Source organism: Podarcis bocagei (genome assembly GCF_964188305.1).
Source record: "Podarcis bocagei genome assembly, chromosome: 2".
In the NCBI taxonomy this organism is placed as follows: Eukaryota; Metazoa; Chordata; class Lepidosauria; order Squamata; family Lacertidae; genus Podarcis; species Podarcis bocagei.
Window position 1 is genome coordinate 62,079,749 of NC_138126.1, and position 24,323 is coordinate 62,104,071.

Here is a 24,323-nt window from a genome sequence, read left to right on the forward strand (position 1 = left end):
CTTCATTTGCTTTAACAAGTTCCCTACCTGGCAACGAGGAAAGAGGGACATATCTATGCTTGCAGAATGCAAACTCTGTCCAGTAGCTTAATATAAGCCATAGATAAACAGAACAGCTATCACAAGTGCATCCTCGCCTGAGGCCATGAGACTTTCCAAAGCAGTGCCCTTACTAATCGGCTTTACACAAGATCACTGGCCAAATTAGAGCTCTGCAGAAGCCACCAATCTGTTTGGCAGTTAGACGAGACTGAAATCATTTTTGTCTACCTTAGTCATCTTCTATTTTAGCTACCTGTTGAAATATCAAAAGCATGCCCTTACTGTGAAAGGGGAGATGAAGCATGCACCTCTCAGGGCAACCTTGGGGCACAGTTGGCTCAATCTGTTTTGTAAAAAGCGGGGGACTTTCAAAAATTATATCAGAAGCTTGTCAAAAACATACTCATGAAATTCATATTATAAACCAAGGCTTGAGAGGCAGTTTGCAAGCTCCTTGCTTTTCTGTGTTTATGCTTTGCTTGTTAGTAGCAAATGGTAGACCTAAAACATTGACCTTTCCCCTTCTCCTCATGACTAATTAGTGTTTCCCTTATCACATCACCTAACATGCAACAGTTGCATCTTCAGTGATGAAAGCCTACTTTTTATTTTGAAATGCCTTTTCTTCCAGTTATTCAGTGAACCTTTCTCTACAACTTAACTGTCAGTTCAACATTTACATGAATTGAAGGATGCTTTATTGGGGACAAGTACATGAGATGGCTCAAGCGGAAGGCATGGGATGTTGTTGAACTAATTCCTTGCTGGCATAGAGGAGTAATGCTTTAAGTAAAGGATGGGCTTACCTTATTAAAGGATCTAGATTGCTCTGAATAGCTGGTAGGTCATTGCTCTTTCTCGGTTTTGATCACAAACCTCTTAAGAAATTATTGTCTTGTCAAGATCATTGATAAAATACAGAAGTGTGTAAAAAGAGTACTGCATGTGTGTGTCTGTGTATAACTCATAGCTACATGGTAGACTTTGCACTGGGGCTGATGCAAGTGGCCACTGGCTAAGTTTTATGCAATCTTCTCTGTTTTGCAGACCATTGGCACATGCTTTCTTACTAAGACATCTGAGTGGTAGAGATTTTGCTCCTTGAGAAACTCCTCCTTCCACCCCATGCAGCTCACCCCCAGCTCCAAGTGTGCGACTGGTGCCCTACGCAATGTGTGTTTGTCAAACCATGGAGGTGGGGAAGCATGGCAAGAACACATCCCACACAGGAGGCCGAGGGGTCCTTCTGGAGCCTTTCATCCATCAGGTGGGCGGCCACAGCAGCATGATGCGCTACGATGACCACACTGTGTGCAAGCCTCTCATCACCAGAGAACAGCGCTTCTATGAGTCCCTGCCTCCAGAAATGAAGGAATTCACACCTGAGTACAAAGGTAAGCTCCCAAAATCTTCGGAGAATCTCATTTAAATCCAGAGCATTTTAGTGTATCTGGAGGGCACTCTTCTATCAATAATAATAATAATAATAATAATAATAATAATAATAATTATTATTATTATTATTATTATTATTATTATTATTATTTATTATTTCTACCCCGCCCATCTGGCTGGGTTTTCTCAGCCACTCGGTCAGCTTTCAGTAGAACCTTAAAAACAGAATAAAACTTCAACTGTTCTGTGAATGTATACATAGGGTGGTGTTCTACAAATTAGTTCTGTTAGTGCAAGTACTTCAGGCTGCACAACAGAAAAGTCCCCTCTTCTTCCCGCATGCCTCATTAAACTATCCTGAAGGTTCCCCCAATCTGATCTGAGGGTGTGCAGGGAGAGAAGAGGGAGGGAAGTTCCGTTGCACAAATTGAAATCTAATGGAACTATTTCATTACATACTGTCCATAAGATCACTGTGAAACTTTCCCATGTATTTTCAGACAATGCATGGACGAGAACAATTCGTTTATATGCTTAGGCAGTCATAAAATCTTATTAATGGCATTGCTGGCTGGCAGTACTTCTAAAGCCCAGTTGGGTTTAGTTTCAAAGTCATATAAGCCCTACATAGTTCACTTGGACTTACTTCCCGGTAACTGTGCTCAGGATTCTAGTCTTAAGTCTGGCTTATATCCTTTGAATCTCATAGTGGAGTGGTCCGGTGACCATCGTTTCCTGAAGAAAGTAACATATGAGGCACTAAGACCATGCTGCTTTCTGGTGGAAATTTGTGCAAGTATGGCAACTAAAAAACAAGACTTTGAGGCAATGTGCATTTTCCCCTCCCTGTAATTTTGGACACAAAACTGTTCTGCATGGAAGATTCTGATGTGTATTAACTGGGCCTTACTTGTGTAGTTTCAAATGAGTCTTAAGAGAGAAATTTCTTTTTCACATCACCTCTTTTGCCATATATTGAAAGAGTTAATTTTCTAACTTTAAAACATAAGCATTCCATCTTGGTAAGTTTTCCTTGTAGCTGCCACTTGGAGCTTAGGCCTTTCTAGAGTTTTTTTCACCTGGGACACCATATTGGCTACTCCTGCTATTAGCAAGTCTAGATCTCCCACAATAGGACTGAACCTGCCAGGTTGGGCTTTAGGGCCCTGTCAGTTGTCAAGGCAGACGCAGCACTGTGAGGTGCAAATAAATCCCATGGTGCATTGCAGCATGTCTGTCCTGCCTTTGAGAAAGTCTTGCATGCATCTGATATTGCTCCCAACCTTGCTGATTTCTCTTGAGCACCTTCTTTGATTCCCGCCCCCCTTCTTTTGTATATGTATCTATAATCTTATCTGTTTTCACTTGTGTTTCCGCCTCTGTTTTGGCTGTCTGGTTCTTTAAAGCTACTTAGCCCTGAGAACACCTTGCACAGCCTTATGGTACTATCCTGTACATATCCACTCCAAGTCACTCCATTCATTTATGTGGGATTTACAGGTAATGCTTTATAGGATTGCAGCTGTGATGACTAACACCAAGCATTTGTTATTTGCAAAAGCTGTGAGGGCTTGGAAATGGTGTTTGGAAGGTGGGGCAATTGTAGTAGTCTGCTGCTGTATTTTTAATGCAGAGGCTATAAAGCTGTTGATACTAAATAAATTCAGTGTTTAATAAAACTAAAGTAGAAAGAATTAATATTCTTAAATTCATACAGAAAGCAGATGGGCTGTCATGAATAGGCACATCATTCTTTATAGATGAAGCTGTACAGAAAAAGCCTGTCACAGAAGAAAACAATCGGCCCCATGTTATAGCAAAGGAGGGTGACTCTTCTTTAATAATATGTTGCTCTTGAATGGATCAGAAGATCAGGCACATTTTTCTATTACTGCTGTTGGGGAAATGTGACAAGGAAAGCCAGTCTTAATTTCAATTCACGTACAACAAAATTCAATTTATACTGAAATAGCCTTTCTCACAAGAGAAAATAGGTTGCATCTCAACCTGGAGTCATTCCAGTTAATATTAAGAAGCTGTGCCAGAAAATGGACAAGAGTGACTTATGAATGCACTCTTTGGGCACAGACTATGCAGATAATGGCTAGAGCTAAGCCTTTACTAGATGTACTTAAATACTTAATGTGCCTTCATGGGACAAACTCTTGACTCCAAAATACATTTCACAGTTATTTTTATTTACCATCGGAATGTCATTTCTACCCTGTATTTCTCTTTTTTGAAATGGAGGTGGTCTGAAAAGGGTACCTTTGAAAGCCTATAATTTGAAACTGAGTGCTTTCAAGACACTATACCATGCTCATTTTATTTACCTGTGTAGTAAACTTTTAGTTATAGAAACTATTGCTGTTGCATCAAGTAGACCAGAGACAGTCATATATTCTCAAGGGCCACTCTGTTACATACATGATGCATACAAAATCCAAAAGAGCTGTAACTTTATAAAGTGTATAATTTTTCTTTCTTGCACATAATCCTCTCCCCCCCCCAAAAAAAGCGCATCTGGCCAATTCCTCCTGCCCAAACACCATAATTGATCCATCTTCTGGATACACCATTGATGTGACAATAGCTGCTTTACACACACACACACACACACACACACAGAGAGAGAGAGAGAGAGAGAGAGAGAGAGAGTCTGTGTCCATCTTAGTTTCATTTTGTTTTTCTCCCTTACATGGTCCTTGGCACCAACTTCTTAAGAGTGCTAGTTTTTGTGGCTGTTACCTAGCTACTAAGAAATTTCATGTGAGGAATGCCACATGTGGCTTGTGTCTGGCAGGTGTGGTGTCTGTCTGTTTTGAGGGAGACAGTGATGGCTACATTAACCTGGTAGCATACCCCTACGTGGAGAGTGAAGCCTTGGAGCAGGAAGATGTACCAGAGAGGGACCAGCCACGTCGCAAACACTCTCGCAGAAGCCTCAACAGGTCTGGCAGTGGCAGTGAGCACAAAGAGGAGAGAGCTGGACTGGCCAGTGACACATCAGAAAGGTACCATGTATTTCAGTTGTTTTTCATTAGTTCAGACATAGCTTTTCAGAAGTTGCTTCCCTTAAACAACATTTCCCTTTTTTGGCAAAATGTTCCCCAGTAAAGATACTGTAATCTTATACATGCTCGCTGGACATCGATTTCCTGAGACCCCAACAATTATGCAAAGAAGGCTCTCATACTGCAAGAATGAGAAAGGTGCAGAATGTCCCCATCTCCTACAGAATTACTCATGCAAAGCAACTAAATTTAGTAGCCCAAATGCTAATCTCTGTTGTAATCTAATTCCTAGCAAAGCTCTTATTTGTGATACCATATTGTGCCAACAGCTTCCAGGACACGAAGAGCCTCAAGAGCTGGCATTCAGATGTTCCATTTCAGATGCTAGATGGAAATAGCAGCGTGAGTTCTGAAAAGATCACATTTAACCCGTGGAGTCTGCGTTGCCACAAGCAACAGTTGAGCCGCATGCGCTCAGAGTCCAAGGAACGTAAGCTCTACAGTATCCTCCCAAAGGCATAGTGTATACTGACTGCATGCTCACAAGGTCTTTGTTGGGGACTAAGAGGGGTGGCTGACCGCCACTGTCATCTGTTTGTTTTGGGAGGCAGTGAAAGAGTGCACCTTCGGGGGTGACTGACACCCTGCCAGTAAACCCTGCTTGGAGCATTTTCATCTTTAAAAGACCTACCCTGCCCTGGTAGGCTGAATTGTGAGTCATCATGACTAGTGTTTTTCTGTGGCCTTCAGTCTATGGTTACCAATTTTTTTTCAATGAATCTGAGGACACTTTTTTGCAGCAGCCAAGGGGTTAAAAGACAGTAGCATCCGGATTATTATTATATGTAGTTTCCATGGCAACCAGAGCCAGGTTCCTTGGTTATGGATGGATGGGGGGGGCAAGGTTCAGCCCAAGCGCCTATCAGCTGCTCCGGGAGGCTGTGAGTGACCAGGGGGCGGGGTGCAAGCGTAGTTTGGGCGTGTGCTGCTTGCTGCCTGGGGCTCGCCATGCGCACACAGACATTGTCAAAGCTGCCGACGCTGTAACAGCCGCCACTCTCTGGGCATAAATCGGGGGACATTAATTAGAATCTGGGGTCATTCCGGAGACAGATTGGTGAATCCAGGGACATCTGGTAACCCTACTTCAGTCACTGTTTTCTTGTTTGGCCACCTCCTGTAGTCCAGCACCAGGACCCGAATATCAGTTCCGGAGTGGAAAGTCTGCTCTTGCTTTAAAAATGGGAGCTTTTCTTCTTATGGTATTAAGCTAGGCTTCCTCTTCCTTGGCTTGTCCCCTGCCCCTGAAGATGAAATGCTTGTTTCTTCCTTTTATCATTGGGGGTGGAGGTTTCATATATTAGTTTTTGTTCTTTCCTGTCTTGTTCTCTTTTTTTGTCAGAGTTAGATCTTTACCAGTGCATTTTCTGGAATGAAAGAGAGGGGTCTTAGAATTTCTGTAGAAACCAATCAAAGCAGTTCTAGGAATGCTGAGTTTAAAAAAACAAATTTACCTTTACTGGCTCCTTAGAATTCCTTTTACTGGAGAACGTGGTACACCATTTCAAATTTCCCTGTGTGCTTGACTTGAAAATGGGGACCAGGCAGCACGGGGATGATGCATCTGAGGAGAAAGCTGCTCGGCAGATGAAGAAGTGTGCCCAGAGCACCTCGTCCACACTAGGCGTACGGGTTTGTGGAATGCAGGTACCGTATAAGCTGCTAGCAAAACTTCTGTTGCATGATTTATAGCCAGGGCTGATACCTTCCTGTGCAAGGGGGCGTGTAATAGTATTTGGCAACTGCTTAGAATACAGAGAATCTCTGCTTTTTAAAAAAGCTATGTGTGTAATTTATAATAATATAGTCTCTCTCCCACAAATGCACATTTCTAGTCTTCATAGAGAGGTTTGAAAACTTTCCAGCACTGACTGCAAAAGGCTTCAATATCTGCCCTCTTTGTCAAAGTGTGACATTATCCCCCATGTTCAGGTATGCAATTAAGCGGGAGGAGGGGGGGGAGAGCAATGCTTAGCAGTCATTAGCATAAAGTGGTTTACAATGCACTCCTATGCAGATCTACTCAGAAGTAAATCCCATTGATTTTAATGAAGTTTATTGCAATATAAGTGGGTATAGGACTGCTGTCTTACTTCCCGGTTAGCATAGGGCTGCACTTCGGTGTGTGGAGTTGGTGGCAAATATTACCAGCTGCTTAATAGCAAACAATCTCCATGTGTCATAGTGAGCTTCCTTAGCTTTGAACTGTGGTTAACATAGGCAACTCACCTGGTAGTGCTTTCATGCTAGTGAATGGAATAGCTCTCCTTGGGGTGTAAGACTTACTCTGAGTTTATTAACCTCTGATCCTTGAGGAACCAAGGTAGTATTAGGATAGTAGGCTTGGACATAGGAAAATATCTCTCTTTCTCAGATACATATATATTTGAAACCCACTAATGGGCAAGGAGAGGGACACGGGTGGCACTGTGGGTTAAACCACAGAGCCTAGGACTTGCTGATCAGAAGGTCGACGGTTCGAATCCCCGCAATGGGGTGAGCTCCCGTTGCTCGGTCCCTACTCCTGCCAACCTAGCAGTTTGAAAGCACGTCAAAGTGGGAAGGTAAACGGCGTTTCCGTGCGCTGCTCTGGTTTGCCAGAAGCGGCTTACTCATGCTGGCCACACGACCCAGAAGCTGTACGCCGGCTCCCTTGACCAATAAAGCGAGATGAGCGCCGCAACCCCAGAGTCGGCCATGTCTGGACCTAATGGTCAGGGGTCCCTTTACCTTTACCTTAATGGGCAAGGATGAACAGAAGTTTCAACAATCTTGAAACCGCATGGGGCTCTCTTGTTCAAAACGGGCGGTGACACCTTGCACACAAAAAGCACAGAACATCTGCATTGGTCAGGGTGTCAGATAGGTGTCCCTTGCTTTGAGTGTTGTAGATACTCTCCTGTTGGTTTAGCATGCCTTCATAGCATGGATGCTGGTGCCCCCTGCTGGATGCTGGTCATTTGAAATCCATACCTTGCTTTTATTAAAATATCCTAATTTTACTGACAGCCATGATTCTGCATCAAGCTGCATTTGGACTTATTTTGAAGGAAATGTTGATTTCTGTGTCTTGAGCCACCTTGAGTCCCATCAGGAAAAAAGGCGGGGTATAAATAAATGTAATATTAATTATAATTTTTGTTTTATTCAGCAACAAGGGTGCTCCAAACAATTATTGTTTAACACTAGGCATTTAGCCAGCCTGGAATTTTCTTTTGGGCTACTTTATCCAGCAGGGTGTTATACAGTGTCCAGTTATACTGTATCATATTTACGAAGGACGTTGAAGAGACTTTTCTCTTATATGGGAGTACCCAAGCTTCCACCCATATCTTAACACCTTACCAGCATAATGTACAATCTTTCAGAATTCTTTGAGGATACAACAAAGGCACACTGTTGAGGTTTGCCATTTTTAATTTGGCTGCTAGTCCACTTTTTCCTCTTTAAGTGTGCTTGAGTCCTGCTCCACTTTGGTTGTTCTGACTCTGTGTGGTTAGGAATGTGTCCTAGCCTATGGAGAACCGAGTCCTTGTAATGTTTTAATTTGGCACAGCAGGTACTAGAACTAGTTTGATGCTTCTTTTTTTAACAATTCTCATGACGATGCAACGGCTTCCGTGAGCTACTGCAGAAAAGCATAGCTGATCATAACTGCTTTGTAGCTTCATGCAGTACACGTTTGACTGTTCTTTGTAGACTAATGTATGACTTTTTTCTATCATAGGTATATCAGCTGGATACAGGCCATTATTTGTGCAGGAATAAATACTACGGCAGAGGTCTTTCCATTGAGGGTTTTCGCAATGCCCTCTACCAGTATCTGCACAATGGAGTAGAGCTACGAAAGGACCTGTTTGAGCCCATCCTTAGCAAACTGCAAAGCCTGAAGTCTGTACTGGAGAGGCAGGCCTCCTATCGCTTCTACTCCAGCTCCTTGCTCATCATCTATGATGGGAAGGACAACCGGTCGGAGACATATATGGAGCGCAGGGCAGAGATGCGCCTGAAACAAGTGGACATCTCTCTCCCAGAGAGCCTACAAGATGCCAGCAGCACAGAGGCAGTCAGTTTCCAGCCCAAGGTAGATGTACGTATGATAGACTTTGCACACAGCACATTCAAAGGCTTTCGAGATGATCCCACTGTACATGATGGCCCTGACATGGGGTATGTGTTTGGACTAGAGAGCCTTATCAACATAATGGAACAGATGCGGGATGAGAACCAGTAGCCTTGGGCTGGGCTCCTCAAGTTTGTCCCTCATTGATAGAAACAGACAGGACCACCACCCCTACAGAAAAAGCAGACGGCTGCTGTGAAAATATTCTGTTGCTCCAGTGTGTTTAACATCAAAGGACACAATATCCTGGACGATCCTGGCAAAATGGCTTTGACTATCCTGGCCTGGACTTCTTGCAGGAGAAACAAACCCCATGGACCCCAGTATTGGGCATTTATATCTAGGGCGTTGCATTTGTTCAATACAGCCCTGTGATCATGTCTGTTAGGAATGTGGAGACTGACCCCATGGGAAAGAAGAGGGGTGATGGTCAAGTGGTGTAGATTTTGGGATTCCAGTGTCCCTCTTCCTTGTCAGCCTTCCATCGAGAACCAGTGGTTTGAACCTCTCCTCTTTTGTTTGGAAAGGGCATTCAGATACAAGCTAACATTACTTATGGGGCTGATCGAGGCACATGATTTGCACATACTCCTCTCTGCTGTTGCTGCCCCTGAGCAGATGTGAGAGACTCTTCTAGAGGGTAAAGATGATACTTCATTTATCTTCTCCAATCTGGGCATTATCAGATCATCCCAAATGGGGAAATAAATGACCAAAGGAAAACTAGTGCAGTGCTTTAATGGTTTTGCTTTGCACCCCATTGATGAAGCTGGCCTACCTCCCTTCACCATTTCCTGCACATTGATAGAAACTCTCCAAATTCCAGAAAGGCCCAGTCAGGTGTTCACAATGCTGTCTTGGTCAAGAACTTCATGGGAGAGTTCAGCTGGCTAAGGATAGTGTTAATAGCACATTCATGCTGATCCCTTGCTGCTTTTGTGAAACTAATGATGTTTATCAGGTGCCAACTCCCCCTCACCCCACCCATGCGTCTTTCCATTTTGTAGATTAAATAGTCTCTTTTCCAACCTCATTCAGATACAAGCACCATATTTCGTTGCAGTTTTCCTTCCTTCCAGGGAGGCTTCCTAGCAAGACAGCACACTTCCATACATGTTCCGCCCACAATAATAAAATACTTGTGTGGGGTAATGGATGAGAAAAGTAGGCATCTTTATTTTCAGAAACTGTCCTGATTTGTGGAGGGAAGCGTCTGTCTGGCTTTTAATGTATTGCCACCTGTGCTTGTTTTCACCTCAGGGAGTTGGTGTTTCCAGCCTTGTTCCTCCACTTTGTGACGGGTTGAATGCAGCTGTGCCACGTTCTGGCTCCACATACGTATAGGGGATTCTGTTGCGTGGGCTGAGGTGTTGGTGGCTTGTAGCATTAATCTTGACAGCATTAGTTCACTGCGTGATTAATCACAAAATGCTGCTCTTGGTGGCAGTGGTGGCCCTACGTGCTGTTCTATGGACCTTGGAGGCTAGTTGCTCTAATTAGGACCAGGCCTAGTATACACAAATGCACTAGACTTCTTGGGCATGCACTTTGTTGGGGAGGCAATTTACTACCATAGGGAACCAATGGCAAGGCATTAAAGTTGAGCACAATTGTCGTAAACCTCTACTAGATGCTCTTGTGATGGGTTAGCATTTGCCCCAAAGCTCCTGTGCTGAATCTGTGCCTCCCTTTTGGGCGAGTATGAACTTCACAGGTTTGTCTTGAAAGTATTGGTTCTTTCATCAAGGAGCTGCTGATGGAACCCCCTCTCGTGCCAGCAGGTATTTGCAGTTGACTCAGTGCTGTGAATGTTCTGAAGGGCAGGTGGGGGAGCAACCGTTGTGCATTGACCAATTTAGAAATTGCCTCTGTAACGAGAGGCATTTCCACAGGGAAAAGAGCGATGCCACTTCCCCAACGTTATCTTTGATTCCCAGAATTTAAGGGAGCGGGTTTGCTTTCTGTTGAGCCCAGCTTTGGAAGTCTTCAGAATGGTTTTGAGGCATCACAATTTTGGTATTGTTTTGGTTAAACAGGATCTTTCAATATTGTTTTGAAGTTTTTAACTTTGTAATCTTTATCCCTCTACCAGCTACTTAAGTAACACTGAAAATACAGAAAATCACTCTAAAGAGTCGTCTTCTTCCTGTTCTAATGATTGCAGCATTTTGATTTTTTTATTTTATTAAAAAAAAATCTGGACCATTCTGAACTTCTCATCATAAGTTCCAGAGCTTGTAAATAGTATTTCTCCTTCCTGTTGCCAGGTTTTGTTTTCATGTTGCTAATAACTGTTTGCTCCGTAAGGAACCAAAAATATTAAAGAACTTGGTTTTGTTGGTATTTTAGCATTGTGGTTAGTTTTCAGACAGTGTAACTGCAAAGCACAGTCTTGTTCAATAGCAATAAGCTTTCCAAGTTCATTTCTTTAACTTCAAGTTAAGCAACGGGACGTGGATGTGACTGTTCTTCATACTTGAGCACCTTGCATGTCTGAAGGGATTTGCCTTTTCCTAGTAGAGGTCTGCTTGCCACCAGCTCAGAGTACAAATTGAACTAATTTGACTAACATGCTCCTCTATTTGATGCAAGCCTGTATGTTGCCTCTTGCAGGGGTGTTTGTGCCTGCATGTGCACACACGTGCTTGTGTGTAGCCTGTTGGTGTTAGAGTAGCTGAAATTGAGATGTACTGGCAAAACTCTGTACGGAAGCATCTAGAGGGTTTGTTAGAGAAGTACCCATGCTGTCAGGGCAGATAAATTTAAATGGATTTCGTTGCAGAGAGTTATTTCTAAGCCATCCCTTTGGGCGTGCAGCAAAAATCAGTTTCTGCAGCTTGACATTTGCTTTCGATTGAAAGCAACTCTGCAGAGTAAAAGTGCCTTCTAAAAGGCACCAAGAAAAACATGACAGAGCAGAAGGTATGAACTAGAATTTGCCTTCAGCATCTCTCCTTCCAACTGTTTGGTTAACTGTTTGTTCAGACTTGCATCTTGCCAGAGAAAAAGGTCTCGGGTCTCAGGCAAGCAGGTCACACATGTTTGAGTGCATCCCCTTTGCCCTCTTCTGCCCTGAAACAAAAGGAATTGAATCTACCCAAAACAAGCTAGTTTGTCTAATGGCTTTTGTACAGTACATTGTCCCACTCTGTTTTGATATATAAATGGGACAATGTATTTACAAAGGTAGACCCAGCATTTGTTGTTACACTGCAGCCATTCACCTTGCCATAAAGGCACCTGTCATTGGACACAATCGTGCAAACATGCCACTTCCCTGTTCTACCTCATTATCTGTAAAATCCTTCAAGATAATTAGGCTTATTATTTCATTTAAGGGGTGTTGTTACAGAACTGGAAGCTATATTGCAAGTGTCATGAAGTTCTCTAGAATAATTTGCAAAATAAAATAGCTGAAGATGACATGGGGTTAGCTTTGAGGAACTAAACATAAAGCAACTTGACTCCTTTCACCTGTAGTTTCAGACTGGGATGTTGCTTTTTAGTAGTTTTTAGCTCACTAAAATGCCTAGACAAGGGTGAGTGGTGAGAGACTGAGCATACGGCTTTTGTAAAGCAGGTGCTGCTCTGGACACTGGGTCCAACAAAGCCATTTTGTATGCATTGTATACATTCAGGTCCTCTGCTGGACACTCATGTAAATAATCCTTCCAGTCTGTTCCTCCTGGAGCAGCACATCCTGTTTGTTGCCCTTACAGCTTGCTGACACTTTATGTCCAGTAGTGTTGATTCCTTTAGCAGGACTTTGCACGTACTGTGTAGTTGCCTTCATGTAGATGATGAATCAGCTTTTCAGCCTTCTGGAATACATAGCCAGCTATCTCTCTAGCAATACATAGGAACTGCTAGTGTTGGTGAATGCACACTGTAAGGGGTTCCTTTTCATTAAGGGCCAAATGAGAGTTCACCAGATAAGCACTTGGATTTATTTTGTATTGGTGGCAGCTGCTGCCTTGAAAGTGTCTCTTCCTCCTCACCTAGAGGTTATTACTGCACTGTGCTTTTTGTCAATAACTGATCTTGCCCTTTCAGTTGGAATAGGAGCCACCTTCTCTTTACTAGCACCTTTGTAGCCTGGACCTGCTGCATGACATTTCAGAAATATCGGCTCAAATATTTCCCTATGAATGATGGAGAGTTGCACTTTGGATAATGTTCAGTCTAGATGACCCCAAAGAAGGCCCACTGTGTGTCACGCGGGGAAGGTATTCAACTCTTAACCGTATCTGTTCCTGCACCTGAAGGAACTCTGTGGAAGAAATGTAGCCGGGCTTCTGTTGAAAGAGGCTGAATGTCAGTTTCAATTTCCCTAGCCTAACACACGTGCAGCTATGTTTCCATATCAATCCTGCCCCTCTTCAGAGGACCAAACCACAAATCAGACCAGATCACATTTGCCTGCCTGCCTGCTGCTTACAGGTTGGGTTTGATGGTGTAGTTTTAGGTCAGAAATACTAGTTTCTGCTTGGGGGGAAGATGCTTTAGCTAGCCAGTTATCTCACTGAGAGTTACACCAGCAACTTGCCATGAACCCTTGGAGTGCACCTGAATACACATTTTGCTGCTATTGGTATAAAAATGTGGAGGTGCAATCTGGGGGCATATGCTGCTCTGCACAAGTGCAAGGGAACCTGCTTTATTGCTTGCTGTGAAAGGGTCACCACAGAATATTATGACCATTTGGGTTGAAAAGGAGAGACAAGCTTTGGTGGTTTCATGGACTGTTTTTGACTGTGGGGAGAGAGACTACAGGCCTATGTATTTTGCTTGTTTTACAGCAAGTCTGGAAAGAGTCATCCAAGTCAGGTTCAGACTTTGGTTGGTTGTATTTGTACTTACTATTGCATGCTTATCTCAGGAGCAAAATGTTGTTTTTTATACTTTGAAAAGTCTAGGTGCAGAATGGTCTCTATGAGAACTGCCAGAAAGGGAAGAAATGTTACTGTGAGAGCAGGGAGCAGTACTGCACCCTACAGGAATGGTTCCTATCTGTCCATTTTGACTTGTCTGGGAGGGACGCAGCATTGCATTACAAACTTCTTGTATATTTTTCATAGTCTATTCCAGTGCCATTTTGTTGGGCCAAGTCAAGCTTTTGGGCATGAGAAATAACAGTATCTGTACTCCATACACTGCATCCCTAGCTCTCCTGTTGTGTATAAAAAGTCCTATGTGTATATAAATAAACTGCTAGACATTTAGCTGAGGGACAAGTGTCTTTTATGGGTCTCTTTCACTCCACCGAGCTTAATAACCTAGTTCACATTATTAATTGAATTTATATACCACCCTATACCCGGAGGTCTCAGGGCGGTTCACAGAATAAAATCAAAATGTAGAACCACAAAATACATAATCAAGTGCATAGCCATCCCAGTATGGCTGGGTCCGGGGAGAATGGGTACAAGATGGATGTGAATTTGACTGCCTAGGGAACTGCATGAGATTACACACAACCATGAAATCTCTGGCTGGCTTTCTTTCACGTTAACATATTTTCTGTTTCTTCCTCCAGTTTTGTAAGACTTAAGGAGATTACTTCTAGGCACTAGTACTTGTTATTTTGCCCTTGGGGGAAAATGTTATTTTAATGGGGCTCATCTCACACAAAGCTGAGTTAAAAATGGTTCACAAATGTCAGTTGCTTAATGTAAATATTTAGTCCATGTTCAACTCAAATCTAGCCTTACTAAACTGAAGTTATGTTCGAGCAGTTCCCATTATTATTTCAAAACTTTAAAAAAAAGTTAGTCTGGAAACAAGCTTAATAAATGCATTTATTTAGCAACTCACACCATTAACATTCCTTTCTACTTTTGTGGCTGCACCAAGAGAAAGTGCTTTCAAATTAGGAGGAGAAAAGAACAAAGGATGTGACTAAAGGATGGAAGACGTGGGATAAATCAGCTAATGTTGAGCTATTCTGTGAAGCTGGACGCATTTCTCTGCTGTAGTAAGGGACTTTATGGAACTGCAAAAGCATATCCAGAAGAGTAGTCAGAAAGAGTTCAGCTGATGAAACCCCAGAAAGGAACATAAGATACAACTCATTCTTTTCTTGCACTAAATTATACAACATTTCAAATGGCAAGGTCCTCCAGATCCACTGGATGAGGCTACATCTAGCAGCTCTAAAAGGGGAAGGAAACCAACATGGGTGGATTCCTCATCTTTTTCTAGTAGCATCTTTGCACCAATCTGCATACAACAGTGCTATTCCTAAGAAATGTGCCAGGTTCTAGTGCTTGGAAAACTTGTGTGTAGGAGAAGAGACTACTATAATAACAGCCATCCACCTGAAACAAAAACACAAACAGTAGTCAGTTTCTGGCAAAAACACTGCACTCGCTCAAGTTTAAAGAGTAGGAGCTGAGCATTCTCCCTTTCCCTTTGTGAATCTTTCCTTATAGTGATTCCTAGGAAGCTCAGTGACGGATTTCACAGCTATGCATGTTGCAACTTAAAGCCCAGCCAACATCAGAAATCCCTTCAATGAATACCTGCTGCACCTTACTTTTCTGGTAGAAAATAGAAACAGTTGTCAACTAACATTGAAATGCCTGATCTGCACTGCTGGCTGGTTTGAAGTATCTCCGCTAGCACCCACATTTACTGGACTTCTGAAAACTCTTGGTTAGCATTGGGGAACTCCTGAAAGGAAGAGACTGTTGTTGAGAAGGGCAGCAATGTATCTCCTACCTGGTTCAACTACCACCCCAACAGTTGATGTGTCTCACATTACTGCTATGATTCTGTGTGAATATAGCATGTCACATGGGATGCACTGTTCAGCTTCCTGAGAATGTTTATTTTTTTCTTATAAGAGCAAATTTCCAACCCTTATGACTGTAAAGATATACTCTGAAAGTGTGTGGGCAATGCTTGCAAAAATCTCAGAACTCAAGATTTCCAGTAGCTACAGGTTAAGGTTCCAGTAGATTGCGTGGTTCCTTAGCCTACTTACAAAGTCAGGATACATTATGCAAAATAGAAAATATAAAGCAGCATTTGAAAAATAAAATTTCATGCAAATATACATATTTTATGCAGGTTTTAGTGCAGAGTACTCACAGGCCTGCACACCATGCAGCCCATCAATAATGGTCAAGTCCAGACTAACAACTGAGCTATATGGCACACAGTTTTTTCTAGTCTTTCTACAGCTGGGGTCTCCAATTTGGTGCCCATGCCAACCATATATTAAATAAGGGGTTTTTGCATTTTTGTTGTGAGGCCTGTTTTGTCTTATGTTCATCTGGGGACTGTGTAGGCTTTTTGCCTATTGCTGGGGGAGAAGTTTCTGAGCATTGCATGTTCTTCCACGCAATGGACATTTTGTGCCCACAAGTTTTTTAGATTTCCAACTACGTCCCTCGGTCCAGGCATTTTGGGACCTCTTTTCTAAGCTAAGTGTCTTATTTTACTGACTCTACTTACCAAACAAAGGTTTCCTGGCCAGACTTTGGGCGATGCATGTGGGAGTCAGACAGAGAAACCTTTCTGCAAGTTCTACAGTGGGTTAAAAGACAAAACAAAGTTGGGGGGGGGAAGCCTCCTCTCCCCCCGCCCCTTGCCTTGGGTAGGTCAACAAACTACTGCCAATCTTCATCTTGACTTGCAGACCAGCTTGCCTGAATGGGAAAGGGATTTCCAGGCATGTGTCAAACAAAACCTGAACCTAATTTATGTATGTGCCCCTAAGATCAATGAGGGCTGCTTTGGAAATGATTTCGTAGAATCACAGAGTTGGAAGGGGCCTCAGATGCCAACAAATCCAGCTTCCTTCTGATGCAGGAAATCTACAAGTTTCCACTCGCAGACAGGCAGACACATACCTCCAAACCGCTTTCTTGTCTTTCCTAGTATCACAAATACATAGAAGTGGTATTCCTGTGTGCTCTGATGTAGCTGCTTGATGTTCCTGATGCCACTGCAAATCTTTGCTGATGCCATCCAGTGTGGGTAAGAGAGAGAGTTGGCCTGGCAACCATGGATCACAGCTAAGGATCTAGGTGTTGCAGAGAGAGACTAACATCAGCTAACCATTTTGGCTCCCTTTGAAGAATATTATATTTAGTCCCAGCCTCTGCTGTTAAGTTCATTTGTTGTAAGACACAGGGAACACTGGCCCTGTGGATCTGGGAAAGAGTGCCTGAAGGAGATGGCAATCTACACACCTCTTGGTCTCCAGGGCAGAGCTGTAGCTCTTCAATACTGAAATGCAGCCATGTTGGAGAAGGCTGGCGCAGAATCAACCGCATGGCAATCGCCCGATCCACACTGCAAAGCATCTATAAGAATTAATGTATGCTGTTAAAAAAATGAACACCTGCAACAACTGCTGACAAGACACTTGAAACAAGACACTTGAGTCATTGCAGGTGCTGGAGTTCCTTCTGTCCATTTATAAAGTGGTAAGAGTGCTGGACTAGGATTGTTCAAATCTGTACTCAGCCATAAGACTCACTGGGTTACCTTGGGAGAATGACTATTTCTCAGCATCCTCTACATCACAGAGGTGTTGTGAGGATGGAGAAAACGTTTGGCTTTATTAACTGCCCTAAGAGCACTTATGCTGGGGTGCAGTATGAATCACTTCATAAATAAATAGATGCATGGATAAGCCTTCAGTTGACTAGTGCATAGTCCTAAGAGCTGTATCAGAAACCACCTGGCCTAATAAGTTACAAATGGTTGGCATTAATGGACAATATATTGTTCAAGAATAGAACTGGAAAACATTTTCAACTCTTGCTGTAAGTTGTATCTTCACCATTCCCTCAGAAGTTTTTCTTAAAGCTAAAGGGATGTAGGAGTAGCTACTAATGGCACTGGCTGTCCCCATCTACTAAGTAGTGTGGGGGAGGAGAGTGGGAAATCTGGACATAAACATTGCACTTATCCCATATTAATAATTAAACTGGTACTTTTTTGAGGACGTTTAACGTGCAGTTCCTATAAGTGTAGGGAACGAGAGCCAGCTGTAGTGAAAGTACAAAGGAACACAGGTTCAGAATAAAGCACGTGCTCCCAACTGCTCCACCTCTGTAACAGCCACAGCTGAGGCATCCTCCTGTAAAAGCACTGTCTTGAAAAGAGAGCTTCGTCAGATTTTAGATCTTGCATTTCAAGTGCAATATCGGTTACCAGAGAGATTGCTCCCTAGAGAAAAAGAGACTGCAGTCTGCCAAGTGAGCTGTTTATAAATGAATAGAAAGGAAGCAATACACTGGCCTTTCACCTCCAGCTCCCAGTGGAGCCTGGTTATCCTAACCTGATTCCTGGAGAAACAGAAGTAATCCTGGGAGCCTTCCTCTGTGTGTGGGTTGGGCATCAGGCAATAATTACGTAAGCAGGTGACCCAGCGGGAGCGGCTTTTGCTTCCCTTGTTTGTGAAGTTTTGTTGTTGCATCCGCACTGTCAAGAAAGCTGTGTAATAATTCCTGAACACAATTTCCTGTAACTGAAAATAAGGCTGTCAGTTAATTACACAGCTCCCTCTGCATAAAATAATTATTAACAAGCAAGCAGCTTGTGCCTTACATTTAGAAAATCAAAACAGCAACCCACTGTGCAAAGAGTAACAGCAGAGCTTGATGGAAATGCTTTTCTGCTGTAACTTCCATTCTACTGGGCTTAAACTGGTGAAAACCTGGGGAGCGGGTGCTAGAGCAGAAATATCCACCCTCCAGTCACCCCAAACATTCTATCCAGGACTTGTACCTTCTCGAGAGAAAAGATGGAGGGTAAGCAGTAAGAGAACACAAGGTCAGCTACCGGAGGGCTTTTTGCTGCTGAAGCAATTTCAGAAAAATGTCGCTTGACAATTCTTAATGCTTATGTTGATGGTTGTTCAACTGAACCAGACAACTCTATGGAAGAGGACATTCCTGGGTCTACTCTTTCAGGTAGGTTGGGTAATCTTAGCTGTATTCACAAGCCAGTAGCTGTAGTGGGTAAACTGTTTTTCTTAGGACAGGAATGGCTAATCTTTATTTTCCCGTTACAGATAGGTAGCCGTGTTGGTCTGCCATAGTCAAAATAAAGAAATTCCTTCCTGTAGCACCTTAAAGACCAACTAAGTTAGTTCTTGGTATAAGCTTTCGTGTGCATGCACGAAAGAAGTGTGCATGCACACGAAAGCTTATACCAAGAACTAACTTAGTTGGTCTTTAAGGTGCTACAGGAAGGAATTTCTTTATTTTCCCATAGGAGCTGAATATACCCTTGGCTAACCCTCTGGCTGTTGGCCAGTGGTGGGTGTCATGAAAAGTAGATGTAGCCATCTACATACATTGTACACATACTCTAGCATGCACACACACATTATACTAACAGACAGCCCCAGTCGATCCATGCAGCTCAACTGAGAAAGGACATTATTGAAACCTCTCTGCACATTAAATAATAGATCTGATGACCAGGAAGATAGTAAAAAGTTCTGCAGGTCAGGGCAGTGGGTTAATTGTGGAGCTCAGTCATCCAGTTCTGCTTTGGAAAATAACCTGAAATATGTGGTCATTTGATTTTGAAGTTCAATATCCTGCTACTATCCTTTATCTTCTCATAGTCAAGTAAGTTTAGCCACAACTGAATGATGGGTTGGAGATGGTTCTGAGAGAATAGCCTCTTGCATGAGATGTGTTATAAGGGGGGGGGGATATAGTTGTAGTAATAGTAATAATAATATTATTATTATTAATAGTAATTGCCAAAAGTGTGACTTGTCATTGTACCAGCACTACTCTGCCAACAGACTAGGTGGCGGTGGAGAGACATGTTCTCAGTAATACTTCCTGTGCTTTGCTGATCTAATGTATACCCAACTGCTGTTTCCACCCTGAACTTTAGCAGTGGAGTCACTGGGGGTGGGGGTCTTGTGCAAATCAGTGTCTCAACATCAATTCCACATCTACACTGCGAAAGGCAGGGACCAATTTCACAAGCTTATTAGGAAAATAAGGAGTGACAGGTATCACTCCTGAACATGAAGTCAGATTGAGTGCTATGAAGAAGGGAGGATGGAAGCATCTCTGTGTCCCTGAGGGCCTTCCTAAGTCATTTGCTGTGCAATACATCTGTTATGACATTTGCTCCACTCGCACTCCCCTGCCTGTATGGTGTTTTTTTTTAATGACATTTCCCCCTTAATATTTTGTCACTGGGAAAATGAGGTTTCCTCTCCCTCTACTATCACCATTGAGTGCTGTGTAATATGCGGGGGGTGAGGTGGGTGGGCTGCTAAGATGAGCAGGGCCGTAAGCTTGATGAAAGAGCGAGAGAGACCACGTTTTGGGTGCAGAAGGTCCAGTATCCACCGGAATCTCCAACGGAAAACAACTTCAGCTACTCGCTCCCGACTCGGGGACACGAGGGAACAGTCGGACCAAGATGGGACTTCGGGAGGCTGAAGGCGCCCCTCGCACTTACGAGGAAGGGCCGGCGGCGAGGCAGCAGCACGTCGATCACTGACGCACCGGATCGCCAGGACCACAGTTGCCCGTCCACCTGCGCGGCGACCGCGTTTCTGACCGTGCACTGAGCAGCCTCGCGCGCCATGTCCCCTGCGAAAGCCGCCTCGGCCCCGCTTCCTTCCTTCCCTCCCGTCTCGCCGCCTCCACGGCCAAAATGGCGGCAGCGGGCGCGCCTGCCCACCCAGTGGCCTCTTTGGTGGTGGGGGGCTGCGCCCCTAACACCCCTTCACTCGGGGGGTTGGCGGGGGAGCGTTCTGGGAGCGCGCGAAACACTCGTCCACAAACGAGCCCTGATCTGGGAAAGGAGGACGTGACGCGAGGGCGTTCTAAATCTCCATGGAAACGACCGCGGTTCGGTCCTTTGTCCGGGAAGGGAGAGTAGGCCAGAACGGCTATTGGAGGTTGCGGGGAATTCCCGCCCGCCTATCAGGTTGCGGTGTTCGAAGTGCGCATAGAAGTGCGGAAGCGCGAGCCGGCGCTCCTTTTACCTGGGGGGAGGGGGAATGGGCGGAAGGATACAGCGCTATTCGAATTCTAAGTACAGCAACTACGCCTTGAATTGCGCTCTTTGAAACGGCATTTTATGAGGAGAGTTTATTCGTTTACTCAGGAGAATGTATAAACTGCTTAATAATAATATTAACCCTCTAAGCGGTGGACATAAAAGCAAAAAGACTTATCAATGAAAAACAGATAAAATAAGCAAATGTTCACACACACTTACATATACACTTACAGTATATATGTGCCTGGATAGGCTTTCACATACTAGCGTATGTTACACAGTTACTAAGTTCAGTGCTGGGGTAATTTATTTTGGAAGGCGGCTTTTGGGGGAAGATTTTAGTCACACAAAACAACCCTCACTCGCAAATCTTGCCCCACCCAATTCTAACTGGGCAATGGCAGGCTCTGTTCCTGCACACAGTTTTTTTGGGTGCTTTTCTGACTGCTAAAGGATCCTTGGGAACAGTGGCGTAGCGTGGGGGGTGCAGGGGGGCCGGCCGCACCGGGCACAACATCTGGGGGTTAGGGTTAGGGGGCGCAAATCCACGGGTTAGGGGGCGCAAATTACTTGCCTTGCCCCGGGTGCTGACAACCCACGCTACGCCACTGCTTGGGAATCCTCTGCTTGAGACTCTGGAAAGCTATGTAGAACAAACAGTTCTGGACAGCAGACCAATGGCCTGAATGAGCATAAAGACAGCTTTATAGAAAGTAGGGTTATGCCACAATCTGTCAACCTTTAACATGGTGCAAAACTCACTACTGTTGCTGCCACTAACATGGCTACTGGAATGCGTCACTGAAGTACTGTGGACTGTTCTTTCGATCCCAGGAAAGGCTGGCAGTGAAGCTGAATCAGGAGGAGGAGGAAGGAAAGCATGTTAAGTATTTGTGTAGGAGGAGGGAAAAAGAACTTCCCAGAGATGTCTGCTTTGTTAAAGGCCAACTAGACATTGCAGTCCTTCAGCTGGCACAGTAATTTGCACTTCTGAAACCCAAAGCACCTTATTTCAAAGATGATGAGATACATTAGACTACTGCAATGCACTTTGCATGGGGCTACACTTGAAAAAGTGTCTGGAAACAACTTTAGCGCAGATTGCCGCTGCCTGGCTGTTGTATGGAATAGTAAGCTGGGAATCGTATCAACCCCATTCTCAGAGCTGGCTGTTGGTGACAGGGATCATGACTAGTGTACAACGCTCTACATTACTTGGGACTAAAGTACTTGAAGGAGTAAAATCCAGCCCAGAGTTTGCAATCAGAGAAAGAGGCCCTGTTCATTATCCCATCAGTGAGAGTGACAAGGAGGATAGCAGAATGAGCAGGGTGCTCCTGATGGTGGTACCCTGTTTATGGAACGCCCTCCCAGGGGAAACCAGGCAAGCCCACACTCTGGTCACAATCACATGAATTTTAAAAACTCTTTTTATTTGCCCAGACCTTTCAGAGGTAGTTTTGTGATACATTTTTGCATTGAAAGTATTAACAGATGTCGTTTAATGCTGTTTTGATTTTTGTTTTAACTTTTATTATGATTCATATTTTTATGCCATTAGTTGTCTTGGGCTCCCTTTTGGGAGGAAGAACTGACTATAAATTTGATGAAGTAAAATTACACTTCATTCCCAGTTAACTAAACACTGCTTATTAGAACCTCATATGTAATAAAAAGGGGCCCTGATCCATCTAGGACAGGGTTGAAGAACCCCAGGAGCGGAACATGGCCCTCTAAGTCTGTCTGGTCCTTGTGATTCTCCTAAGACTACAACCCCTTCCCAGCCACAGCTACAACTGTGCCAGCTTTGCATCTCCCTTGAGTGGTTTTGCTTGGCTGGAATGTGTCCTTGAACTCGTGATAATCATGAGCATAACCAGGATTTTTGTTAGGGGGGCAGACTTTTGTTAGGTGGCACAACCTCATATTTTTATTGAATTGTAGTGATTTTTTAGTGATGGGGCAGCTGCCCCCCCCCCCTTGGCTATGACCATGCTGATAATGCATCTTACTCGCTTAGATGGAAGACAGAAGTGTGTGTGTGAGAGAGATTGTGCATAGAAACTAGCCTGTGGTAAAAAGATGGTGTTTACATTCATTGCTCTACCCCTTTTTCCTCTGCCCCTCATCTAGCACTGTTGTGTGTGCCCCCGCCCCTCCCCGCCAAGTTGCCCAGAAGGGAATGTGACTCTGCAGCTGAAAATGGTTCTCCACCTCTGATCTAGGAGTTGATGGTTTTCAGAAGCATCATTTACTGCAGTTTTGCCAAGTGGATGAGAAATGGTTGCCATGTGCACAAGTACCCATGCTGATTTAGCAGCCGGGGCTTTTTTCTTGTTTTCTTTTGAAGCCGACAAAAAAATTGTCCTGAACCCCTGGCCTACCTGGCAGCAAGTCAGTATGTCAAGTCCAAGGTCCAAAGGTCAGGAAATGCAGTCCAGGGTCAATCCAAGTAGGCCAAGTCTGAAGTCCAGCAGTCAGGATACAGTCCAGAGTCAAAGCACAATCCCATAGAGGCCTATAAACATGGGCAGTTGAGCAGACACAGCACCTCCGCTCTGCTTGCTTTTTGTACTTTACATGCTGATTGCAGCATCTGGCTTGATGAGCCATGCGACCTTCACCTGTTCCAAGCCTATTCCAACTGATGAATAACACACCTCCTCCCAGAGCTAGCGAGCCCCACCTGGCAGCCCTTGCCTGCCTCAGCCTTCTGGAGTGCCACTCTTGCTGCTCCCTATTCCTCAGAGCCCACCGTATTCGTGAAGACTGGGGCCCCTCTGGCTCTGGTGATGGGTTCTGCTGCTCTGGTTCCTGTGCATTGACTTCCATGCCTTCAGCATCCTTCATCAACCTGTGAGTACTTACTTCCCCATCCCCTGCTTGCCCTGGTGTGTCCCAGCCCCAGGGTCCTCTTCGTCCTCCTTGTCCTGCCAGTTTATGACAAAAATGTTCAAAGAGGGGTGTGAGGGCTAACTTTAGTCCCCTTCCCTACCAAACCAGCTCTGCAGCTCCCCCCTTTTTTTAAAGGAAACTGTTGGAATAGAACTCATTTCTTAAATAAGCTTAAAAACATGCTGAATGGATGATGACTGTGGTTGATGGCAACCACTAGCTTAAAGATGTTGCTGTAAATTTTCCAAGTGCTTACCATTCTACTTAGGTACATTTCAGTCCAGTAGTCAAATCAGTTATTTATGGAGGCTCTGAAGGGTGGAATGGAAGGGAGTGCAGCCTGTTCTTATACTTTCTGGGTAGCATGAACTGTCATTAGTGTGAGATGATGGTGATGATTTTATTTATTATTATTATTTGTATTAAATTTATATCCCGCCTGTCCTCTCAAAGGAACCCAGGATGACAAACAACAAGTGATAAAACAGTATGAATATTTTCAAAACAATTCCAATACAGATGCAGACTGGGAAAGACCTCCACTTAAAGGCTTGTTGAAAGAGGAAAGTCAGGCACCAAAGAGACAACAATGACTACACCTGTCTAATAACCAAGGGGAAGGAATTTCAAAGGGAGTTGACTTTTGATCGCTAAGTGCAGTACCAGGCTTTCTCAAAAGAGGTCACCCTTTCCCCAAAGATGCCACTGCAGGGATGAATTCCAGAGGTGCTAAGTGTGTTGCAGCAAAAACAGCAAAGAGTTTTGTGGCACTGTGAAAACTAACAAATGTATAT

At 43.9% G+C, this 24,323-nt stretch overlaps 2 protein-coding genes across 8 annotated transcripts in view; one reads left to right on the forward strand and one right to left on the reverse strand.

Annotated features, from left to right (window-relative positions):
• Positions 1 to 13,856, forward strand: part of IP6K1 (inositol hexakisphosphate kinase 1) — a 30,110-nt gene extending 16,254 nt beyond the window's left edge. For all 3 annotated transcript variants that reach the window (XM_081185890.1, XM_081185889.1, XM_081185891.1), the window contains exons 2-6: positions 1,090 to 1,436; positions 4,241 to 4,451; positions 4,781 to 4,953; positions 5,983 to 6,158; positions 8,239 to 13,856. In XM_081185890.1, the coding sequence (XP_081042016.1) occupies positions 1,214 to 1,436; positions 4,241 to 4,451; positions 4,781 to 4,953; positions 5,983 to 6,158; positions 8,239 to 8,745 (1,290 nt within the window). In that variant the 5' untranslated portion in view covers positions 1,090 to 1,213 and the 3' untranslated portion in view covers positions 8,746 to 13,856. The remainder of the gene's footprint in view (positions 1 to 1,089; positions 1,437 to 4,240; positions 4,452 to 4,780; positions 4,954 to 5,982; positions 6,159 to 8,238) is intronic.
• A 558-nt stretch (positions 13,857 to 14,414) lies between these two features.
• On the reverse strand, positions 14,415 to 20,585 carry LOC308582608 (nicolin-1-like). 5 transcript variants are annotated; one of them, XM_081185925.1, is made up of 7 exons: positions 20,086 to 20,583; positions 17,930 to 18,118; positions 16,833 to 16,946; positions 16,491 to 16,663; positions 16,093 to 16,164; positions 15,206 to 15,306; positions 14,415 to 14,626 (listed from the first exon to the last, which is right to left on the reverse strand). In XM_081185925.1, the coding sequence occupies exons 1-6, from the start codon at positions 20,212 to 20,214 to the stop codon at positions 15,252 to 15,254; spliced, it is 732 nt and encodes a 243-aa protein (XP_081042051.1). In that variant the 5' UTR covers positions 20,215 to 20,583; the 3' UTR covers positions 14,415 to 14,626; positions 15,206 to 15,251. The 5 variants fall into 5 exon arrangements, with proteins under 5 accessions (XP_081042051.1, XP_081042050.1, XP_081042053.1 ...); XM_081185924.1 differs by having other exon boundaries at positions 14,415 to 14,951; XM_081185927.1 differs by lacking the exon at positions 15,206 to 15,306 and having other exon boundaries at positions 14,415 to 14,951; positions 20,164 to 20,585.
• Between the last annotated feature and the right edge of the window lie 3,738 nt (positions 20,586 to 24,323).